Source organism: Thermothelomyces thermophilus, chromosome 4 (assembly GCF_000226095.1).
Source record: "Thermothelomyces thermophilus ATCC 42464 chromosome 4, complete sequence".
NCBI lineage: Eukaryota > Fungi > Ascomycota > Sordariomycetes > Sordariales > Chaetomiaceae > Thermothelomyces > Thermothelomyces thermophilus.
In genome coordinates this window covers 2,052,980-2,070,592 of record NC_016475.1, presented here as the reverse complement: position 1 = coordinate 2,070,592, position 17,613 = coordinate 2,052,980, and the positions used below count along the sequence as shown (strand labels likewise).

General features: G+C 61.1%; 7 protein-coding genes across 7 annotated transcripts; 4 read left to right on the top strand and 3 right to left on the bottom strand.

Moving 5' to 3' along the window:
- Positions 1–347: 347 nt before the first annotated feature.
- MYCTH_2111125 (uncharacterized protein) lies at positions 348–2,876 on the top strand (the record flags this gene model as incomplete). Its single annotated transcript, XM_003664061.1, has 2 exons — positions 348–1,543; positions 1,604–2,876. 2 exons carry the CDS (start codon positions 348–350, stop codon positions 2,874–2,876), a joined length of 2,469 nt encoding a protein of 822 aa, XP_003664109.1.
- Positions 2,877–3,595: 719 nt separating this feature from the next.
- Positions 3,596–6,125, top strand: MYCTH_2306544 (uncharacterized protein). The gene is made up of 2 exons (XM_003664060.1): positions 3,596–5,447; positions 5,555–6,125. The coding sequence occupies exons 1-2, from the start codon at positions 4,091–4,093 to the stop codon at positions 5,977–5,979; spliced, it is 1,782 nt and encodes a 593-aa protein (XP_003664108.1). The 5' UTR covers positions 3,596–4,090; the 3' UTR covers positions 5,980–6,125.
- A 1-nt stretch (position 6,126) lies between these two features.
- Positions 6,127–7,456, bottom strand: MYCTH_2306542 (uncharacterized protein). Its single transcript, XM_003664059.1, has one exon. The coding sequence runs from the start codon at positions 7,333–7,335 to the stop codon at positions 6,301–6,303; it is 1,035 nt and encodes a 344-aa protein (XP_003664107.1). The 5' UTR covers positions 7,336–7,456; the 3' UTR covers positions 6,127–6,300.
- Positions 7,457–7,953: 497 nt separating this feature from the next.
- On the top strand, positions 7,954–9,507 carry MYCTH_2306540 (uncharacterized protein). Its single transcript, XM_003664058.1, has 2 exons — positions 7,954–8,395; positions 8,542–9,507. The coding sequence occupies exons 1-2, from the start codon at positions 8,323–8,325 to the stop codon at positions 9,174–9,176; spliced, it is 708 nt and encodes a 235-aa protein (XP_003664106.1). The 5' UTR covers positions 7,954–8,322; the 3' UTR covers positions 9,177–9,507.
- On the bottom strand, positions 9,504–13,020 carry MYCTH_2306539 (uncharacterized protein). Its single transcript, XM_003664057.1, has 2 exons — positions 10,106–13,020; positions 9,504–10,014 (listed from the first exon to the last, which is right to left on the bottom strand). The coding sequence occupies exons 1-2, from the start codon at positions 12,833–12,835 to the stop codon at positions 9,832–9,834; spliced, it is 2,913 nt and encodes a 970-aa protein (XP_003664105.1). The 5' UTR covers positions 12,836–13,020; the 3' UTR covers positions 9,504–9,831.
- Positions 13,021–13,234: 214 nt separating this feature from the next.
- On the top strand, positions 13,235–13,948 carry MYCTH_88392 (uncharacterized protein). Its single transcript, XM_003664056.1, has 2 exons — positions 13,235–13,532; positions 13,609–13,948. Exons 1-2 carry the CDS (start codon positions 13,344–13,346, stop codon positions 13,729–13,731), a joined length of 312 nt encoding a protein of 103 aa, XP_003664104.1. The 5' UTR covers positions 13,235–13,343; the 3' UTR covers positions 13,732–13,948.
- A 116-nt stretch (positions 13,949–14,064) lies between these two features.
- MYCTH_2306532 (uncharacterized protein) lies at positions 14,065–17,491 on the bottom strand. Its single transcript, XM_003664055.1, has 6 exons — positions 17,325–17,491; positions 17,083–17,242; positions 16,040–17,008; positions 15,674–15,982; positions 15,447–15,590; positions 14,065–15,371 (listed from the first exon to the last, which is right to left on the bottom strand). The coding sequence occupies exons 2-6, from the start codon at positions 17,143–17,145 to the stop codon at positions 14,172–14,174; spliced, it is 2,685 nt and encodes an 894-aa protein (XP_003664103.1). The 5' UTR covers positions 17,146–17,242; positions 17,325–17,491; the 3' UTR covers positions 14,065–14,171.
- Between the last annotated feature and the right edge of the window lie 122 nt (positions 17,492–17,613).

Below are 17,613 nucleotides of genomic sequence, written 5' to 3'. Positions count from 1 at the left end.
CTTCCAGATACTAGTACTTACACTCGCCCCTGCCCGTCCCAATCGTAGCTGGGGTCTGGACTTGCCAATCGCTCTCACACTCACCACAAACATTACCAAGGCAAGAGCGTTAGCACAACCCGAAAGCGAATGCTCTCGCTGAGAGGGGAGCCACAAGCGCACAAAGCGTCGCCCAGCACAAGATTTTTGTAAACGCATCACCGAGCACCGAGCAAGGTTGGCCAAGTTCCTTCGATGATTTCGACGGGAGGCTTCGCCCGCCATTGAAGAGGTTGGCCGCCGGCCACAATTCTCTCTTCTGGACACGTACGGGGTATTGCGGTTGAGACGCCCGATCCCCCCTCAACATGGCGCCGAAGGATAGTAAGGCGGGTGAACTAGAGCGGAAGGCGTCGACGAGGAGGTCGGCGAGGGTATCCCTCGATGACGGAAACGATGGGGACGATCTCGCCCTGGAAAGCACGATCGCGGATGGATTCCGACCGACACATGCCAGCGGCTCCGGGACGCCGTCAGTAACGTCAGGGACGTCAGCGAGGTCCGCGCCGTCAACGCCGCCCCTCACCTCAGCGTCGTCTACCACACTCGTCAGTAGGGAAGACCCGGCATCGCCAGCGACAAGTGGCGGCTCCTCGAGTACGGGAAAACCCCAGGCTCCGCAGTTTTCGTTGCTGGTTCAAGGGGAGGCCAATTCGCTCAACCGTCAGATAACGAACTCGACCGGGTCAAGTGTCTACATTCCCCACGATGGCCCGTACCGAGGGCCGTCCGCCGCATCCCACCCTTATCACCTCTATACGCAGAGCGTGAGGCCGGCGAGAACGTTGAGCATGGGAACGTCGTCAACCGTTCCCTTGTCGGAGTCATCCTACCGGGGGCCGACGGGACCGAGCCACCCTTACGGACTCTATCCCCAAGTCGACAGCATCGAGGCAGATGCGGCACAGGCTGCGATACCCTTAGGTTTCCGCGGCCTCCCTGACCAATACCAACGGCGAGTGGGGCCCGAGGGCGAGGAGATTGGAGACATTATCGGCCCCGACGGACACACAGAGCAGCTTCCGCCATACACCAGGTATCCGGATGAGGCCTATGTGCGTAAGGCCGCGGCGGTCGAAGGATGCCCCGGCTTGGTTCATGGTGCTGCAACAGCCCTGCCCCCCATTCTCACAAGTTCTGCATCAACCATTCCACCGCTGGACGGCGCCGGGGGCATCGGGCTGGCGACCAGGAACCCCGAGTTCGAGTCGACGGACGACCCAGGCTCCCCGGGTTCGCGCCACTCGACGCGCAGCTTCAGATCGGATGACAGTCGGCGGGGCATTAGGATGGACGACGAGGGCTTGTCAGAAAAAAGGGAACCACCGAAGAAATGGCAGGCCTGGATGAGGAGAAAAGCTTGCGGCATCATTCCTTACTGGGCCATATGCCTCACTGCGATCATCTTGCTGGTGATGCTGGTAGCATTAGGCGTCGTGGTTGGAACCGTATTAAGTAATAACAACAAGCAGAAGCCGCCTCCTCCATGGGAACAAGGGGACTGGTAAGTGGCGATAGCCGTAGCCCCGGGATGTGTGCCTCCCAGAGCTGACATTGTTGGTAGGAAACCACCGTCCGACGTGACGCCTATCCCAACGCCGACGGACCTGCAACCCCTAGCTACGGGAACCTTCGGGCTCCCACTCCTGACGAACCGCGTCTCCAACACGTGCCTCAAGAATCCAACCCTGTCTATGGCATGGAACTGTCACATCGTCCTCTCGGGCATGACTTTGAATGTCACCAAAGAGAATAAGGACTACCGCGCTTCGTTGGACTGCAACCACGCGCTCACCTCGAAGGGCAACACCTACGCCTACGGCGAGCAGCCGCCATTGCTTGAGAAGCCCGTCAAACTGAAGCTGGTCCAGGACAATTTCGAAGCAGGCCGCGGCCCCGCGTGGTACAAGAGGGTGAAGTACACCAAGACGGTCATTCTGCCGGAAGGGTGGCTTGAATCAGACCAAGACCCAATTGCGTTGAAGAGGGCGCCTTACACTGCGACGATTGGGGCGAGTATGCCAGATTTCAAACGCAAAGGGATCGCGCAGCCCGGCGACAAGCCCTGGATATGTACTTGGCCGGACACATGGCTGGAGCTCTTCATTTACGCCCAGCAGAACTCGAGTTTTGCCAACTGGCCACCCGAGCCTCCACCGCCGTCGTCAACGGCAGGAAATTCGAGCAGCACGCCCAGCACACCCCCACCGAGTTCTTCGCCGTCAACATCCACCGACGGACCCGACTCGTCCTCCGAGAAGGGCTCCCACCGGTTTCAGGATGGCCACAAGACCGACGACGCAGACTCTTGGGACATGTCATATCACTCGCTAGAGATTCACGCGCGCTCGGAGGGCGCTGGCCCGACGACACCACCGCCCGACACAGCCAGCACGACCGTCGAGGCCACTTCGACATGGAACACGGCAACGGCGTCGGATCCGTTCGGGCCCATCGACACAGGCAGTGACTTCCCGCACATAGCGCAACCGTATCCGCGGGTCGTCAAGCTCGAGGAGCGCCGGATGTGGACCAAGGACGCGCCCCGTGCGCAGTGCACGCAGGTGCAGATCATGGGCCCCGGGCAGGAGGCACAGCCGCTGCAGAGGCCGGACGGGAAGTTGGTGGTTATGGACATCGAGGAGGTGGGCCCGTTCGGTGGCGGGTCGCCAGAGGGGGAGTTCCCGGACAAAAAGATGACGGACGGGGTCTGGGAGAGGTCGGATTGGGAAGAGGACGAAGACGATTGGGAGCAAGCGGTGGGCGACGGTGAAGAGTTTGGAATAGACGGATTGCCGGATATCAGTCCGTGCGGGTGCATGTGGTTTTTGACTTGATCAGGCGCGATGGTGTCTCATTCTCGCGATTGCCTCTCTCCTTTTCTTCCCTTGGGTTGCGGACATTATCATTGGGTTGGCATGGGTTGGCATGGGTTGGCATCGAAAACAGCATGCTTGCGTTTAACACCTTTTTGTGTCTCCCCCCCCCCTTTTTTTTCCCCCGAGGGGAGGGGGGGAGGGGGGGCCACTATGAGAAAAACATCAGGCGTTGGGAGGATATATACCTGTTGAGGCGTTTTGGGGAATGGGAGGACTTGTGTGCTCATTATGTCACGGTTGGATACCGATTGCTCCAAAGGAAGATGGGTTGTTTTTGAACGAGCGCTGCAGAAACCAGCAGGTCCGCCTTGGATTGGTTAGGCGGAGTGAGGGTGATGACCAGATGGTCATTGTTCGGGGAGTTAGTGAATAATGCAACAAAGAGTCATGTCTGACACGCCAAGGGGGGAATACTATGGTTTGGTATGGCCTGGCTTGATTAACTCGGGCTGCAGAGCCACCGCTCGTGGAGTGGTATGTCTACTGTACACTGCCTGCTGGAATGGCAAGGGATGAGGCAGGGCACCTAGTTATATCGGAGTCCATACGTGTATCTCACACCCCGTGCACCTGCAGCGAGCATTGCACTAAGCCCCCCTCCACCTCCCCTCACCCCGCACCCAGCAATGGAAAGTTCTGTAAATTGCAGCTGAACCCTTGCAACACCTACACTAGTGTATGGGCTCCTCTCCGGTCCCTTGCATAGCGGCTACCTTGTAGCGAACGGCAACCCCACATCGCGCCTCAGCTGCCTTACACTACACCAGTTGCGCTGTAGGCTGTGGCTCACGCGGGCCAGAGAGCGGGAAGAGGGAAATAGTTATATAGTCAAGGTAGCGTTACCCTACCTGGGTACCCGACTTTCCGAAAGATGTTTGCAGCCTGGCCACCATAATATTATGACCACCACCACAACCACAACCACAGTCACAACCAACATCGTCACCGCCGCCGCCGCCGCCGCCGCCGCCGCCACCGCCGCCGAGACTGATAGCGACACGTTCGTAGGGCCGTCGTCGTGTGTCGGACGCCATGGCCGAGTCGGAGCACTCAGCAACCGATATCATCACGTACATCGGCGTGCCGCTGGTGAGTCGGGCCTCTTGACCTCGTTCGGATGATGGTGATGGTGATGATGATGGTGGTGATGATGGTGATGCATGGTCTCTGAAATGACTCAGGCCGTCCTCGGGGTCCTGCCCATCCTCTACAACACCGTGGCGACGCTGGTGGCGCTCTCGCGCGTCAGGCGCATGCTGCGGCACAGCAAGTTGACGGCCCTCACGCGCAGCGACGTCGTCAACCGCGTCATCGAGGTCGAGCTGCCGCGCTACGCCGTGCGTCCCATGGACCGCTTCGCCGACCGCGAGCAGTACTGGTCCCTCTCGCGCCACCCGTCCAACATCCCCGGCGGCAGCTGGACCACCTTCAACTGGCGCATGAACGTCATCGGGCTCAGCACGCAGCGCATCGAATACGCCGACCAGCTGAGGCAGCCCCAGGTCGAAGTCGCCTTTGACCATCTCGTCTGCTACCTGCTGGATCTCGGCGCCCACCCGGACCCCCACGGATGGCGCCTCTTGCGCTCCTCGGGCCTGTGGACCCCGGTCGGCTGCACCCTCATGCGCGCCCCCGACGGGCTGAACAGCGCCCTGACGATTGCGCCCCTCGACGGCTCCGACGGCCACCTCAGCCTGGCCGTCACCTGGGCCGGCCCGTGGACCACGCGCGACCATTCCCACCTGCCCCCGTACTGGGTGCGTCTGAACCCGGCACCATCCCGCCAACCAGGGCTCGAGCTCGCGGCGACGGACGGGGGGGAGCAGCACGAGGAGGACTACTCCAAGTCGCACGCGGATGGCGAGGGCCCGAGCGAACCGCTGCAGAATTCGGAATCCTCTAGCACGCGCAAACCATCCCCGGGATTGCCCTGCGCCGAGAAGACCACCACCACCACCACCACCACCTCGCACTCCTCCTCCCACTCCCACTCCCTCTCCCTCTCCCGCCACCCCATCACCGTCCAGATCTCGGCCGACGGCATCGTGACCGCCATCTCCAACTCCCAGCCCCCCGCTGCCCCGTCCCCCCATGCCGCTGCTCATGGGTCCGCGAACGAGGGCGGCAACGGCAACGACAACGACAACGGCAGCCTCTACATCGACCACCTCCGCGTCCGGCCGTCGAGCAGCGCCGGCGCGTGGTTCGCGAGCGCCGCAACGGCCTACGGCACGTCGAGCCAGACGATCCTGTGGAACTACAAGATCCCCGACGACATCCTGGCCTTTGCCCGGCGCGAGACGGTGCCCTGCGGCGTCCTCGTCCTGCTTGGCGTCGTCGACGAGGCCGCGACCCCGCAGTGGGCCACCGCCTATCCGGACGACCACGGCCGCCAGCTCGACGCCTTCATGCGGCGCACCATGGCGCAGCGCGAGGCCCTCGCCGCCGAGGCCCGGCTGCCGCCCGCCCAGAGGGCGATCGCAGAGCGCGAGAGGATCGCCCGTGAGGGGAGCGAGCGCATGAGAGAAAGTAAAAAAACAAAAGCTTGCCCTAACTTTTTTGTTTCGTGTTTTTTTTTTTTTTTGTTTTTGTTTTTCGTCTTGAGCTACGCTGACTTGACATACCGGAATATATAGTGCGCGAGAAGCTGAGGATCCAGGCGGAGAGGCAGGAGACGCGCCTGATGGAGGCGCTGCAGAGTCCCAAGTGGGACACCAAGCTGGTGGCGGAGCACAACCTTGCCTGGCTGGTGAGCAAGGGGGAAGTGGACGAGCGGGTGCAGGGGGTCAAGGAGGCGGTCGGGAACGTGCTGCACCGGATGGTGCTCGACGGCGAGTTCACCTCGAGGCTCTGCCGGATGCTCGACCTGTGGAAGGCGTGGGCCGAGAACGGCGGGATGCGCAAGTCGGACCTGGCCGCGCTGCAGGAGGACCAGGTCACGTTCGCGTACGCCACCCTGCTGGTGGCCATCATCAAGGACACGTCGACCGCCCTGGAGGGGACCGTGTCGATGGACCTGCAGGAGTGTCTGCGGTTGTGGAGGACAGTGAGGCTGGGTTGAGCTCCGCTCCGCCTCAGCTCACCTTCTTCCTCTCTTGACTTTTGTACAAAATGTCCTTTTTTTCCCTTTCTTTCTTTCTTTCTTTGTCTTTTCCTTTCCGTTTGTGTTCTTCTCTCCGCGCCCAGATTCCCCCCCCCCCCCCCCCCCCCAAGGGGAATTTGCCAGATTACAGGCCGGTGTAACTTCTTACATGTACACATACACTCCCGGTATCTCACAGCCCCTCCTTCTCTTCGTTGTTTCATATAATATAGCAATATCGTACAATCCCCCCTCCCCCCTTTCTTCATTCTGTGTTTTTTTCTTCACTGTGCCTCCCATCTATCCGACCTTCTGCACCCCAAAAAAGTAATTCCCAATCTTCTCGCTCCCCTTGACCTCCTTCCAACCCAGCCCGGGCACGTAGACGACCCCCATGACCCGCGGCACCCCCCAGACGCCGGCCTTGGCGGCAAAGTAGGCGCGCAGCTCGTCCTCGTTGATGTACTTGTGCCAGTCGTGGGTGCCGCGGGGCACGACGCGCAGGATGTCCTCGGCGACGAGGTTGGTGGTCAGCCAGCTGGTCCAGGTGCGCGCGATGGTGCTGAGGACGAGCCAGCCGCCGGGGCGGACGAATTCGCCGACGCGGTCGAGGAAGGCGGCCGGGTAGTCGACGTGCTCGACCACCTCGAACACGCTGACCACGTCGAACCGCGCCGCCGGGTCCGCCGGCAGCGCCAGCGACTCGACCGTCTCGCTCAGGTACGTCAGCTTGCCGCCGCCGCCGCCGCCCGCCAGCGCCGGGTCCCGCTTGGCGTGCGCCCGCGCCACCGCCAGGATGGTCGGGGACGGGTCGATGGCCGTCACGGAGGCGGTGCTCGGCAGCCGGGCCGCCGACTCGGCGAAGATGCCGCCGCCGCAGCCGACGTCGAGGTAGCGGAGGCCGCTGGCGCCGCGGTCGCGATTGCTGCTGCTGCTGCTGCTGCTGCTGCTGCCGTCGTCTGACGTCTGTGTAGAGGAGGAGGTCGATGGCGACGACGAGGAGGCGAGGCACGACTGGATGAATTCGTGCCGCAGAGGGTTCATGAGGTGGAGCGGCCGAGACGGGCCGTGGGGGTCCCACCAGGAGGAGGCGAGGGCGGAGAAGTGGGAGATTTCGGTCTCGTTAACGGAGGAGGAGGAGGCGGCGGAGGAGAAGGAGGAGGCGGAGGAAAGGTGGGGGTCGTGACGGGCGGGCGAGGTGGTGCTAAGCGCTCGCGATGGGAAGAACTGAAGCCATGGTTGTTGAAACCGAATTGCTGCCGCCGGCGCGCGCGATGCTGCTCGCCGCGACGTGCGTAGGGCGCTCGGAACGTGCCGCACAAGCGACGGCCGCATTTTCGGGACCTGGGGAAGCATGGGAGGATGTCAGGATTGGAGGATGGGAGGATGGGAGGATGGTCGGTGGGCACTCGGCTGTGCCGCGCGCGCGGGTCGGATCGTCTGACTCGGGTCGAGCCGCGTTATGTTCAGACCCGGCGATGGTCTTGGGCGGCGCTGGTCGAACAGTTCTAGCGCCTGCCCCACTAGTTATTACTATTAGCAAGAACTCCGTAAGTTAGGGCGCAATGAGGCGACGTCCTTTGTCAGCGCCCGTCATGTTGCATGTAATGCCTGTAACGCATGTACCGCATGTTACCGGACGTAAGTACAGTACATACGACTTCAATGTGCGGCATCGTAAACAAGGGCTCTTGAATGTCTTCCGCTCGGGATCTCGGTAGTCGCCAGGTCGTTCTCATTTTGTCGCTCCGTTGTGCACACTATTCAGACTGATTTTGCTCCAAGTTGAAATGTAGGGACGTAAAGTTAGGTACGGTGTATGTATGTATGCATAAGTACCTAACCACGTGTGCGATGCGAAAGTTACTGCGAGTAATCCGTACTCACATCCCTACCCCGCAGCGCGCGCCCTGGGTAGAGTCAATTGAGAATTGAAATGCCCCCCCGGCCGAGTCCTCGGCATCCGGCACCCCACCAAGACCGAACGGTTCCCGGCTGACTCGGGGTTCCCGTTCCTGACATCTGACTCTTGTCCGCCTAACCCTCAGTCCAACCCCAGAAGACTGTTCGACGAGACCAGATTTCTCGCAATTGCTACGGGCTGCGCGAAGCTGGGGGCGATTCGTCCACCGAGTCACTGTCGCCGATCCCGCTCTTATTCCAAGTCGCGCAAGCGCAAACGCAGAGACCGATTTTATTCTTCCCTCCCCTTCCCCCCCCTCCCCCGCGCTTCGCCACGACCACGGCCTCTCTCTCCCCATCAACACCCTCGTCTCCTCCGCGCCACAGCGTCAATCGCAAAACCCCTTCCCAACCGCAACGATGCCGTCTACCGCCGCCGACCAGATTCCCGCCTCCCAATTCGACTCCGTCCCGGACACAGTCGAAGCCTTCCGTACGTACGCACGCTTCCGTCTTGTCCCCGCCCCGGGCCGTTCTTCGCTTCTCCCTTCTCCTCGCTCTCATGTATTTTCTGTCTGTCTTGCCCCCCAATTGTGCTCAGGACTAACCGCCACCCCCGCTCCCGTGCGCGCAACGCAGGTAATGGCGAGTTCGTCGTGGTCCTCGACGACCCCTCGCGCGAGAACGAGGCGGACCTGATCGTGGCGGCCGAGTCGGTGACGACGGAGCAGATGGCCTTCATGGTGCGGCACTCGTCGGGCCTGATCTGCGCGCCGCTGCTGCCGCACCGCGCGGCCGCCCTCGAGCTGCCGCAGATGGTGGCGCGCAACCAGGACCCGCGCGCCACCGCCTACACGGTCAGCGTCGACGCCGCCCACCCGTCCGTGACGACGGGCATCAGCGCCCACGACCGCGCCCTCGCCTGCCGCGTCCTGGCCGACGACGCCGCCGGCCCCGACAGCCTCCGCCGGCCCGGCCACGTCTTCCCCCTCCAGGCCAAGCCCGGCGGCGTCCGCCAGCGGAGGGGCCACACCGAGGCCGCCGTCGACCTCTGCCGCCTCGCCGGCAAGAAGCCCGTCGCCGTCATCTGCGAGCTCGTCGACGACGGCGCCGAGGTCCCCGGCCGCGCCATCCGCCAGGACCCGGGCATGCTCCGGGGCGACGCCTGCGTCGCCTTCGCCAGGAAGTGGGGGCTCAAGGTCTGCACCATCGCCGACATGGTCGACTACCTCGAAAAGGTCGAGGGCAAGATCGAGGTCAATGGCTCCTCCTGAGCGGTCAGGGCGAGAAAAAAGAGAGGGGAAAAAAAGAAAAAAAAAAAAAAAAAAACAAAGCGCGGTTAGGCGAGGCTTGCGGTGTTGTGTGTGTGTGCCTCTGTGTGGAACGGCATATATCAAAGCGGATTACACACATACGTACATTCTTCTTCCATCCATTCTTCCATCCATCCGTCCATACATTCACTAAGATACATACTACCTCTCGATTTACATACACGCGGGGCGGAGAAGTAACCCGCACGCCCCCGGCCGGGCTTGTGTCAAGCCTGGATGGAGCGGTCTCCAGTTTGGAGAGGAGAGGGAGGTTGTTTTACATTCCAAACCATGGATAGATAAAGAGCAGTATGGTCTGGGTCTCTGGCGTCTTGCGCGGCATTTGGGTTGGGTACCGATAGACAGAACGGGGTTACACAGCCTTGAGAGAAATCAAGTCGCACACATGTCTCAACAGTTTTTCAGTTTCTCCTACCATATGTGTGCCTTGGAGTGGTTTAATCGATCAAAGATGGCAAGATGCTCCCATCTCCTGAGTGGCCTGCACTTCTCGACAGGATGCTATGCACAACCTTTTCCCATTTGTTTTATAATCCCCCCAGACGCTAATGCAATGCCGCCAAACACGCACACGAGACCCCAGTAAATAATCGCCTCAGTACATGGGCTTCGACATGGGTGCAATGATGCCCTGCTTGATGATAACCCGGGGCTTCGTGGCGTCCTGGAACGTCTCCTTTGTCGACCATTCCGGGCCGACAGGTAACCGCAGAGACCGCTCATACTGCTGCTGCGTCTCAAAGGGATGCGGTAGCTGCGAGGCGAGGTACTTGTCGTTCTGCGTCGAGGGTCAGCCTGCCTGCTGTTTCCCCTGGTCTAGAAGACGGAAGGGTTATTAGAGGGGGAAAAAAGGAGAAAAGAAAACATACCTTTCGGATCCGCTTCTCGCTGATGATGACGTCCTTCAACCTGAAATCCTTCCGGTCTTTCTTCTTAACACCCTCGACCTTGGTGACGAAGCGCCCCTGGTGTTTCTTCTTCTCCCGGTTGCTCACGCCCTCGCCCACCCAGCTGCCCCAGCCGGGGAGCGTGTTGTCGATCTCCTTTTCGTCGTCCTCCCGCTCGATCTCGGCTTTCTCTTCCTCGAATTGCCCGTGCACGTCCTCGCCGGCAAACGCCCGCTCGATCAGCTTCTGGTCGCGGATGGCCAGAGGCAGGTGTAGCGCGGCCTCGTCGTCCGAGTCTTGCTCTCCATCCGCGGGCACAACCACCCCATTCTGGGCTGCTTCCCGAGGCTGAGGCTTGGGCCGGGGCTTGGATGTCTTGATGCTGGCAATCGCGGCACTGGAGACGTCGAGGTCTTCCACCTTGGCCTTGACACCCTTCTTGCTCTTGCCCCCAGACGGCTCGGCCTGAGACCAAACCCCGGCGGCGCTGGATGCCGACGGGACAGCTGCCGGGGCTGCCGATGTTGCCGATTCGGCCGACCACGCACCGGCCGCGCCCGGCGCGGAGGTTTGCGGTTCGGAATGGGACTGCGAGCTGGGCTCGGCGGCCGCCGCCGACGGCTTGGTCGGCCCACGAAGCTCGGTGGCTTTGGCTTTCTTGGGTTGGCTCGCGGCTCTAGCTGCGGCTGCGGCGTCGCCCATGCCAAACTGCCGGCGACCAATCTCCACCTCTTCCTCTTCGGAAGCCGCCGCACCGTCCGACTCGAGTTCACGACGGAGCGCAGCCACCGCCTCGTCGTTCTCCTTCTTGCGCAACTCCTCGCCTCGCTGCATGAACTTCATCTGGAACAGCTTGGACTGGGGCTCGTCGTCATCGTCATAAGCGGCCGCACGGTCAAGCTCCGCCAGGAGACGGCGCCGGGGGTCACCCTCTGCAGAGCCGTCTGAAACATCAGAGCCATCGTCGTCGTCATCGTCGGACCCGTCGCCACCGCGGCCTTCGATGCGGCGCCGCAAATCCTCCTTCCTCCGGGCCATCTCGGTGAGGCCGGCGCGGAAGTTCTCGTCCCAGACCGCGCGTCCGGCTTTCTTACCGAGCTTCGCCCACTTGCTCTCCTTATAGCGCGTGCCCACGCGTTCCAGGGCGCGTCGCCGGTCCAGAGCCTCGCGCTCGTCCTCCGAGTCCAGCTCGCCCGCCGCAAGCTTTTCCTGGAATTCGGCCTCCTGTTCGCGGGCGAGCTCTTTGCGATGGATGCGGCGCCAGGTCTTGCTCTTGATCTTCTTGATGCGCTTCGCCCGAGCCACCTCGCGCGAGTGCAGCTCCCGCTCGCGGCGCCTCTGCCGAGCAATCTCTCGCTGCTCCTCCTTCGACAGTTCCGCTTTCTTGGCCTCGTCACCCTCCTTCTTCTCCGGCTTGGCCGTCGGCCCGAGCCCGCTCTCTTCCATGATGGTCAGGATCGTCTGCTCCAGCTCCGTCCCGGACGTCTTCTGGTTGATGGGCATTAGCTCTCCGCTATCGAGGCCGCGGTCGTGCGCATTCTGGGCGAGAGGAAAGACGAGGTGATCGGCCCGTCGGTTGTGCTTGACCGTCTCAATCCACCTATCGAGCGTCTCGTTGGTCTTTTGATAGGCGGCACTGCGGAGCAATCGGTCTTGCTGGCGCTTGGCCAAGGGAACGTCGAGCTTCTTGGAAGAGCCCGGCTTGACGGCCTTCTCTTCCTTGTTCATGAGTCTGAGCGACCGCTTCATGTGCGGGTCCTTGACGCCGGCCAGGCCGAGGTCCTTGAGGCTGAGCTTGGTCTTGTTCTGCGTCGCCGCCGGCTTTTCATCTTCCTCGTCCTCGCCGGCGAAGCCAGCGATCATGCTTTGCAGAGCATCCATTTTGGACGGGTCGTCCAAGTCCTCGTCTTCTTCGCTCTCGTCATCGGCATCGGTCGACTCATCATCGTCTTCAGAGCCGGACTCTTCTGATCCCTCCTCCTCCTCCTCCTCCCCCCCTTCCTCTTCGTCCTCGGAGAACTGGTCCAGGGCAGTGGCAAGATCGATAGCATCCGAGCCCAACGACTCTGAATCTTCTTCGGCCTCCCCTTCGTCTTGCTCGTCATCCTCGTCCCCGTCCCTGCTCCTCTTCTTCTTTGCCTGTTTGCCCTTCGACCGACTCCCGCCAAACGCAAAACCTTGGAAGTGCTCCTCATCGCTCTCCCCAAACGCCTCATCCGAATCCAGCTCCGAATCATCGTCCTCCCCCGCCACACCCACATGCCACTCCTCGCTATCGCTGCCGCCGCCGCCGCCTTCACCATCCGAAAACCCGTCGAAGCCATCCTCGTCCGCATCCCTCCGCGCCCTCTTCTTCGGGTGCCCGGAACCGGCGCCGTCGCCGTGAACGCCGTCGCCGTCGCCGTAGCCGTCGTCACCGTCGTCAAAGCCCAGCCCGTCTCCGTCGTCGCCGTCCTCGTCGCGCCGCTGGCGCTTCTTTTGAGCAGCGGGGTGCGGCCCGTCTTCGAGCCCGCGCGTGCGCACGCCGCCCGTCGACTCGGGGATCTGCTCGGCGGCGGTGGCAAAGGCGTCGAGCGCTCTAGCGGTGGCTTTGGCGCGAGACTTCTTCACGGTCCTGGCGTGCAACTTGCCGAATTTGCTGCCGCTGCCGCTGCCGCTGCCGCCTCCGGACGTGGGGAGGAGGGGGCGGCCGTGCGCTTGGCGGCCTGGCATATTTCTTTCTGTTTTTTTGTTCTCCTCTTTTTGGCGTACGTTGGGCCCTGATTTCCCGCCCTTCTGCAGAGCTGCTGGAAGGATGGCGGATCTTGAGGGCGGTACTTGCGATGGCCCGGGGCACTGGTTTTTTTGATAAAGGCTTTGTTACAAAGGACGTGATTATTTTTCTGCCGGAAAATTGCCCGCACTTTTTGGGCGGTGAGCAAGGAGGTTTGAATTGGTGCGGTCACAAGCTGCAAAGCTGCGGGGCCGACCAGGAGCGAGCTGAGGCACGCTTCTTGGCATCCAGGGCCTGTTGCCGGCCGGCAGACAGAAAAAAGATAAGACCGGGGGAGTTGGTGGAGGAGGGGGAACCGGCCGCAAAATTTCCCGGAGTTGGACCACACCCGAATGATCCGATCGCCGACACCGCGGCATCAACCACCAACCCGCCGAGCTCTGCATCACCACCCTCCCAAACCGACAGTGCTCTCGCATCACACACATCTCCTCCAATACACCCATCATGCAGCCCACCCGCGTGCTCCAGGCGCTGCGCTACCGCCGGCTGCGCCTCACGACCAAGGACGTCAACAAGGGCTACTACAAGGGTACAGGCACGGGGTCCATGGGTCGGCATACCAAACGCGGTGGCTACATCATCGAGTGGAACAAAGTGCGGACCTACGTCTGCCCGCCGCTGGATGGCTTCAAGGTGCGCAAGAACCACAAAATTCGGGTGGGGGGAGAGGGGAAGAAGGAAGGGCTGATGACTGACAAACAATCGACAGCTCACACCGTTCGTGGCGCGCACCATAGCCCCGACACACGGCGTCTACGAAGGAGTGCCTCTCGGGCCGAAGGACCCTGCCATGTACCTCTCGCGGTGGAAGGCCGAGAACGGGCTTGACTGAAGGGGCCAGCCGGAGATAGATCTAGGTGCACGAGTCGATATTTTCAGGCTGAGCCTGTGAAAATGCTGCGATAAGGCAGGCAGGCAGATGGTTGCGGAGCAGCGAAATATGGGACCTTGAGACTCCTGCTCCTTCTTCAAGGCGGATGGATTGTACAATAGAATGGCGTTCTGGGGCGTTTTCCAACCTGTTATACAAATGTACAAATTTACAACACACGACTGCATCTCCTCGTCCGTTGGATGATTCTTCCAATCACAGGTTTCAATCAGTTACATCCAGGGCAAGTATTATATATCTATCGGGTCTTTTTCTGCTATAGAAAAATAACGATGACAAGTAAAACAAACAAACAAAAGTCATGTAAGAAGACAGCAAGCAAAACAACGCACTCAATCAAAGGGTATCGAAAAACAAACCCGCAACGTCGCAGGTCCTCCTCAAGAATTCGCCTTTGCAACATCCTCCTCGGCAGTTACAAACCTCTCCAAACCTGGTCTCTCGCCCGGCGTGGTAGGCGACAGGAACGGTGTCGCAAACGGCGTGGCGGACCCGGGTGTCTCTCCCGGGTCAACCCCCGATCCCTCGTGCAGAGCAACACCCGAGTCTTCCGCATTTTCCTCCTGGCCTTCCGTGGTTTTCACAGACGGAGCCGCTACAAAGCTGCTCGAGTCTGCCGTTGACAAGCGGGTCGATCTCTGGTCCATCGGTGTCGCCAGCGTAACCATGCTCGCAGTCTCGGGTTCTCTGCGCAGGCTGAAGGGCGTTGCCAACCCGCCAATCATGACCCGCTTTCCAGTGACGCCCGTATGAAGTGCAGCATCATCCTGTGAGAGCAGCCTGGCAGACTCCGAGGGTGCTGCTCCTGCTGCTGCTCCTCCCTCTTCCCCAGCGTCCCCATCACCGACCGGCCCGGCAGGACGCAAGTCCAGGCCACCCTCTGCAGACGACGCGGGGGCGCCGCCGGCGCTCTCCACCTGCTTCTCTCCGACCAGTTCCCTCCAGGACGGTACCCTCCCGGTCTGCGAAGGCGGCGCCTCCCCGTCCTCCCTGGCCAACTCCTCCTCTTGCTTCTCCAAGTCGGAAAACGTTCTGGCGCCCTCGCCCTGCCCGGGGACCGCAACGCCCACCTCGGGCGCCTTGGCAGCAAGCGCCTCCCTGTGCATGGTCGCCTCGTCGTGCTTGGACCCCCACAGCGCCCAGAGCGACATGCCGAAGTTCCTGGCCCTCTTCCTCTTGGCCTCCCTGTCTTGCTTGAGGGCCTCGCCCACCTTGCGCCGCCCGGCGAGCGCGCTCGGCGGCGGCACCTCGCCCTCGCCAAACACCTCGTACCCGCCGCGCTCCACGTCGCGCAGGCGCCGGCGGTGCACGCGCGCTTTAGTGTGTTGGAAGCGGGCGTCCCAGCGCCTCTTGTGCTCGAGCCACTTGCGCACGGTGCCAACCTTGACGACGCCGACGAGGTCGCGCGCCATGCGGCAGCCCGGCAGCTCGGCGGGTTCCGGGAGGGGCAGAATGGCACCGTGGTGGGTGACCCGTTGGCGAATCATGTGGTTTTCAAAGGCCGGAAGGGGGTCGCCTGCTTTGCCGATTGAAGCGTGATAATCGGCCTTTTCTTTGCTGCTGTTTTGAGGGGCCCGCTTCTGGGACGACAACATCATGTTAGAATACGCCGGTAGACTTGTAGGACAACCGTGCTGCGGACGAGGACGACGTACAGAAACCTTCTTCTCCTGGCTCCCGCTCGAAGAGCTCGAGCTTGAGCTCGAGCTCGAAATGACCGAGATCTCGTCGTCGCAGAGAATATCAACCTCGGTGTTCTGGGCCCTTGCCAATGCCCACGCCGAAAACTGCGCAACACTCTGGCTCCAGTCAGTAACTGCCAACAACTACAACAGCAGCAGCAGCAGCAGCAGCAGGAGGAGGAGGAGCGCGGTATACTCACCCTATACATGTATTTGGCAGGCCTCGTAAAGCTGAGCGTAGGAGCAACATGGCACAGGTCGTCCCACACCTGCAGCTGAACATCCGTGGGTTTATATCGGTCGACCAACGCTTTGGCCTCCTCGTTCATCAAGGCTTCGGGCGGCAGGTATTGCGCAGGGTTGGCACACTTGTGTGCAAGGTATATCTGCTCATCGCGCAGCAATTCACCGCCTCCGACCATGATGAGCAGAGGTGGAAGACCGCCCAAGGTGGGTTGCATGACGGGGCTAACCAACGGGTGGGCTAGCAGCTCGTTGGTGGTGTACATCTGGGCCGGGTATCAGCCGACGCGCTTGCCAACGTTAAGAGAGATGTGACAGCCTACCTGAATCTGCTCCTTGATTTCGACTTGCTCGCCGTCAATGACAAATGTCATGCGGTGCGTGGTCTTGGCAACGTCCTGGACCGTTGGCATGCCGCTCTCTTCAGCATGCCGGCCTTCTTGCGCGACGATGCTCTTTTTCTGCACCGATGCCGCCTTCTTGAGCGCTTCCAGTTCTTCCTCGTCGGGAGGCGGCCATGCCAGCGACGGCTTGTGATGGAAGCCCGACGGTGGGAGGTAGTCCAGCGGGCAGTCCCCGGCGACGCTCGGAAAAGAGTGCGTCAAGTCTACCCAGGGACTGATGAGCACGGCGCCCGCCGGAAGCGGGATGCCCCTGTCTCTGAGAATGACCATCAGGCTCAAGACCATGCCAGCGCCTGCCGAGTCGCCGGCAAGGATGATTGTGTTTGGCCTCTGCTGCGAGATGAGGTAGAGGTACGTGGCGAGGCAGTCCTGGAGGCCACAGGGAAAGGGGAACTGGGGAGCGAGCCGGTATCTCGGGGCCAGAGCTCGCGCCTTGAGCTTCCGCGCATGGCGCTGGATCTGGTAGCGATGCTCGTCGACGCTGCCAAAGTAGTAGGCGCCACCGTGGATGTAGAGCATGACACGGTTGCCCGGATCCGCATTCTTCTTGCGCTTCTGGTAATCGGCCTTCATCTCGATCCACTCTGCCTTGAGCGGGCTCTTGGGCTTGCGCCACTGCCACCACTCCCTGCCGCCGACCTGACGGATGCCCTCGGGTCCCAGCTGCTCTACCAAAAGTTGCGCGGCGCGCGCGAGGTCCTGCTCGGGAATCGTGACATGGTCGACCCTTACCCACCGGGGATGCGGTACCCACTGGCTGGTGAAGGCTTGCAGCTCCTCGACGGTGTGGCGCGAGGCATGAACCAGAAAGGAGCGGATCAGATGCAGGCCCTCGTCATACGAGAGATGGGCTGCTGGTTTGTGGGCCAGGGGTTTTCGATGTAAGTACTAACTCGTTATTAGCCCAGTCTGGACGACCCGACGAAACTTCCCTTCGTCTTCAACTTGGACTTGCCACTCACATGCGACAAGAAGGTAGAGATGATGGTCGGCGTTACTGCCAAGCCGACGCTCGCCGTGTGCATCGTGGGCGACGGGTATTGCAGGCTCACTTGGGAATATCATGCCATGTGCGCTACACCATACATGATAAAACAAAAGGTGGGTTGGCTTGCGGTGTTGCTGCGTCGTTTGCGTCGTTTGGGGATATTGTACTTCGCTGCTCGTCCCAGGATGATGTCATACGGCACAGAGGGTAACTTACAGCCCAACTACAGGAGCAAACTGCAGATAGCTATGGCGTGGCAGCAGGAGCTCCAACAATAGCGACCAGCTGTGCAAGGGGGCCAATCGCAACGATCGGCCAAGCGGCGCCGATCGTGCCTGAAACCAGCTGCAAAGACCGTTGGGAATCTGGCTGCAACAGCCCAAAAAAAAAAAAATATTAAATGATCAACGCGGCAATGTTGGAGTCGCACACGTCTGAGCCCGAAAGGTGTCGGTACAACAGTGTTGTCTCAGCATTGGCGTTGCTGACGGGTTTAGGTTGTCAG

Excerpts from the sequence above, each read along its gene's own strand:
- MYCTH_88392 (XM_003664056.1), top strand. The coding sequence starts at position 13,344 with ATGCAGCCCACCCGCGTGCTCCAGGCGCTGCGCTACCGCCGGCTGCGC. Across the intron at positions 13,533-13,608 it reads CGCCGCTGGATGGCTTCAAG|CTCACACCGTTCGTGGCGCG; the intron begins GTGCGCAAGAAC and ends AACAATCGACAG.
- MYCTH_2306539 (XM_003664057.1), bottom strand. The coding sequence starts at position 12,835 with ATGCCAGGCCGCCAAGCGCACGGCCGCCCCCTCCTCCCCACGTCCGGA. Across the intron at positions 10,015-10,105 it reads GCGAGAAGCGGATCCGAAAG|AACGACAAGTACCTCGCCTC; the intron begins GTATGTTTTCTT and ends CCCTCGACGCAG.
- MYCTH_2306540 (XM_003664058.1), top strand. The coding sequence starts at position 8,323 with ATGCCGTCTACCGCCGCCGACCAGATTCCCGCCTCCCAATTCGACTCC. Across the intron at positions 8,396-8,541 it reads GGACACAGTCGAAGCCTTCC|GTAATGGCGAGTTCGTCGTG; the intron begins GTACGTACGCAC and ends CGCGCAACGCAG.
- MYCTH_2306542 (XM_003664059.1), bottom strand. The coding sequence starts at position 7,335 with ATGCGGCCGTCGCTTGTGCGGCACGTTCCGAGCGCCCTACGCACGTCG.
- MYCTH_2306532 (XM_003664055.1), bottom strand. The coding sequence starts at position 17,145 with ATGCACACGGCGAGCGTCGGCTTGGCAGTAACGCCGACCATCATCTCT. Across the intron at positions 17,009-17,082 it reads TCTCTACCTTCTTGTCGCAT|TACTTACATCGAAAACCCCT; the intron begins GTGAGTGGCAAG and ends ATAACGAGTTAG. Across the intron at positions 15,983-16,039 it reads AAATCAAGGAGCAGATTCAG|ATGTACACCACCAACGAGCT; the intron begins GTAGGCTGTCAC and ends TACCCGGCCCAG.
- MYCTH_2306544 (XM_003664060.1), top strand. The coding sequence starts at position 4,091 with ATGACTCAGGCCGTCCTCGGGGTCCTGCCCATCCTCTACAACACCGTG. Across the intron at positions 5,448-5,554 it reads GAGCGAGCGCATGAGAGAAA|TGCGCGAGAAGCTGAGGATC; the intron begins GTAAAAAAACAA and ends CGGAATATATAG.